Genomic DNA, 2,870 nt, shown 5'->3' with positions numbered 1-2,870 from the left:
ATACCTTGATAGGCAAAGTGAGCATTTGGTACAAGAATTTTCCCCTCTGGGATCAATAAATATCTGATTGAATTTGTTAAGATGTCTGAAAGATAACTGCAGTTCTTAATTACAGATTATTATTTTTTTGTATATAAGTGATGTAACACTGGATCCATATGCCAGTGCTTTTACTGTATTGTGCATTTCTTAAAATATACTATACATATATATACATGTTTGTCTTTTGTGACCGATTAACTGCTACAATAAAAATGTAAACACCTGAAAATTATGGCGGAATAGTCAAAGTAATCAAAAATACTGATAATATATCATTAAAATAATTAAGACACTTGTATAGTTTGTAAATGATCACATTCTTCAGGTGCTTTGTGTATGTTGTTGGAAAACGACATTTAATACCGCGAGTTAAAGCCTGTTCTTCTATTGGCCGTTCCTCAAGTCAGAAATAGACTGACAGCTGCCTGAGCCTATCACAGCACGCGGTGCCGTTGTGCTGGGCGTGGACACGGGAGCCTCGTTTTCTTGACTTTTCCGTCCATTTCAGTTGATCGTCACTACCACCATCCTTTTTAACCGGGACAACATGGCTACTGCAGCGAGCCGTTACTACAGCGAAGACGGCAGGGCAACGAAAAGACAGAAAACCGACGGAATGGCAACGGTGAGTTGTGTTTTTGTGTGTGTGCGAGCCGCGCTGGAGATTATTTTAACTTACATAACAAGCGAAGTAACAGCGTTATTCGTAGAATTTGATTCATTCAGATTTAGCGTCTGGAAAAAGGTGTCACGACGCCTCACGTTACCGTTCATCTTTGTGTGACGGGTGTCGCGCATAACTCTTATATTATATGAGCTGGTGTTGTATATTAGACGTGTGAGGCTAACGAGGACGCATCTCCAAACATTATCCGTGCTTGTACCTGTGTTGTGGAGTCTGAATGGGATCATTTGAGGGCGGTTTCTCGTTGGGCCTTGCCTCAATCCGGCTTTGTTCTAGTACCGGTAACGTTAGCAGGATGCTAGCCGTGAGCTAACCTTACACATTGTAATGAGGGCCAGCATCGAGTCTGCTGCTGTTTTTGTGTGGGGTTATATTTTAGTCTTATTATATATGCAAGATTGATTAAACTAAATTTTATTTAAATTTGGTGCGTGTTCAATCAAACATTAAAACGACACACAACGGCAATTAGCTAAGCCTCAATTGCACCGAGTGACCTCCAGTTTAATTAACGTTAGTGTTTTTGTTTTTAAAGCATGCATGACATAAATACTGAAGAAAGAATACGTGACAGAATCTGTGGGCTGATTTTCTCTGTTTGTTGTTTCTATAAAAGAAAAGTTATACTGTGCAAAGGTTTAAAAGATATCTTGCACCTATTCCTTTTTTATTTTGTTTTGTTTATATAGCTTGGACAGTGTGGTCTTTGATGAATAGGAAAAAATACATGTGTATATTTTCATCTATTTTCCCTGGCCAGATGTTAAAAAGAAAAGAACAAATTGGCAAATCTTTTGAGAAATGTATATACACAACATATTAAATACACACAGTACATAACATGTGTAAGTGTTTACTGGCAAATGTAAAGTTTAATACTTTGCATGCTAAATATTTTTTTATTGCAGGAAATTACATAAGATTGCAACAGAGAACAGAATCAGGAAAACGTAAAGAGATCAAAAACGTAAAACTAGGACTGGGAAAACTCATAAAGGATATTGACAAGAATGTGCAAAATGTACAATCTTGTTCCACTTGCGCAAGTAGTTTTACATAAGAACATGTTGGCTAATTTTATGCTTGTTTTGTTTTTTCAAAATAGGGATACGAAGATCCACACAAGACCCTTCCTTCTGTGGTGGTGCACGTCCGGGGGCTCGTGGATGGTGTCACAGAGGCTGACCTTGTGGAGGCTTTACAAGAATTTGGAGCAATCAGGTAAGGGAAGACAGCAGCTTCATTTGAGTGGGAAAATATGTAAAAGGGAAACAAAAAGCATGTCTTTTCCCCAATGAGGATTAACAACAATATGTTGTCCATTACCTGGTTTTAAACAGCCCAAGGTTAGGTGCACGGCAGGTTTAGTTCCTGCAAGATAGGAAAGTTAGAGTAAAATTTTAACAAGCAATTAGGTGCAAATGTAGTCTGGTTTGAGTTCACATCATCTAACCCTTTCATTGCTTTTGTTTTTAGCTATGTGGTTGTGATGCCCAAGAAGCGTCAGGCCCTGGTTGAGTATGAAGACATGAACGGATCATCCACAGCCGTAACATATGCTGCAGACAACCAAGTTTACATCGCTGGCCACCCAGCCTTTATCAACTACTCCACTAGCCAGAAGATCTCCAGGCCGGGAGACTCTGATGACTCTAGAAGTGTTAACAATGTTCTTCTGCTCACCATCATGAACCCCATCTACCCCATCACCACGGTAAATGCAAAGATTTGGGCCACTGTGTGTCTCTTGACTAGAATTGTGGCGTAGGTACCAGTCATTCTACGGTGATGAGGTTTTATAATTCACACAAAACAGTGGCGCTACAGAGCTGTTGCTCAAACTGCAGTGAGCTGAAATGAGTTAGTAATATTAAACTTGGCGCAATAACTGTAAATGATGTGCAAGTGCTTCCACAGAAATATGAGCCCACTTAACCAAATGATGGCCCAAAAGTACAATTTTGGAAAAGCCCTGCCCCTCCTATTATAACGTGAAATAAGTAATATCAATATAACTTTTTGAATTTCCACTATCCACACCAATTTTGATCTGAACATTAAAATTTTTGAGCATTTTTCTATTACAAATGAGAGGTCATCCAGTGCTGCCATGCTTTCAATATTTGCTGGTTCCAGCTTTTCT

General features: G+C 39.0%; 1 protein-coding gene across 2 annotated transcripts in view; it reads left to right on the top strand.

Moving 5' to 3' along the window:
* Nucleotides 1–536: 536 nt before the first annotated feature.
* Nucleotides 537–2,870, top strand: part of LOC119882053 (heterogeneous nuclear ribonucleoprotein L-like) — a 13,684-nt gene continuing 11,350 nt past the window's right edge. For both annotated transcript variants that reach the window (XM_038692071.1, XM_038692070.1), the window contains exons 1-3: nt 537–667; nt 1,833–1,948; nt 2,204–2,441. In XM_038692071.1, coding sequence (XP_038547999.1) covers nt 590–667; nt 1,833–1,948; nt 2,204–2,441 — 432 coding nt within the window. In that variant the 5' untranslated portion in view covers nt 537–589. The remainder of the gene's footprint in view (nt 668–1,832; nt 1,949–2,203; nt 2,442–2,870) is intronic.

Source organism: Micropterus salmoides, unplaced genomic scaffold, assembly GCF_014851395.1.
Source record: "Micropterus salmoides isolate LMB-PRFRI ecotype aquatic unplaced genomic scaffold, ASM1485139v1 Ms_hic_scaffold_2866, whole genome shotgun sequence".
NCBI lineage: Eukaryota > Metazoa > Chordata > Actinopteri > Centrarchiformes > Centrarchidae > Micropterus > Micropterus salmoides.
This window is presented reverse-complemented; position numbering and strand designations above follow the sequence as displayed.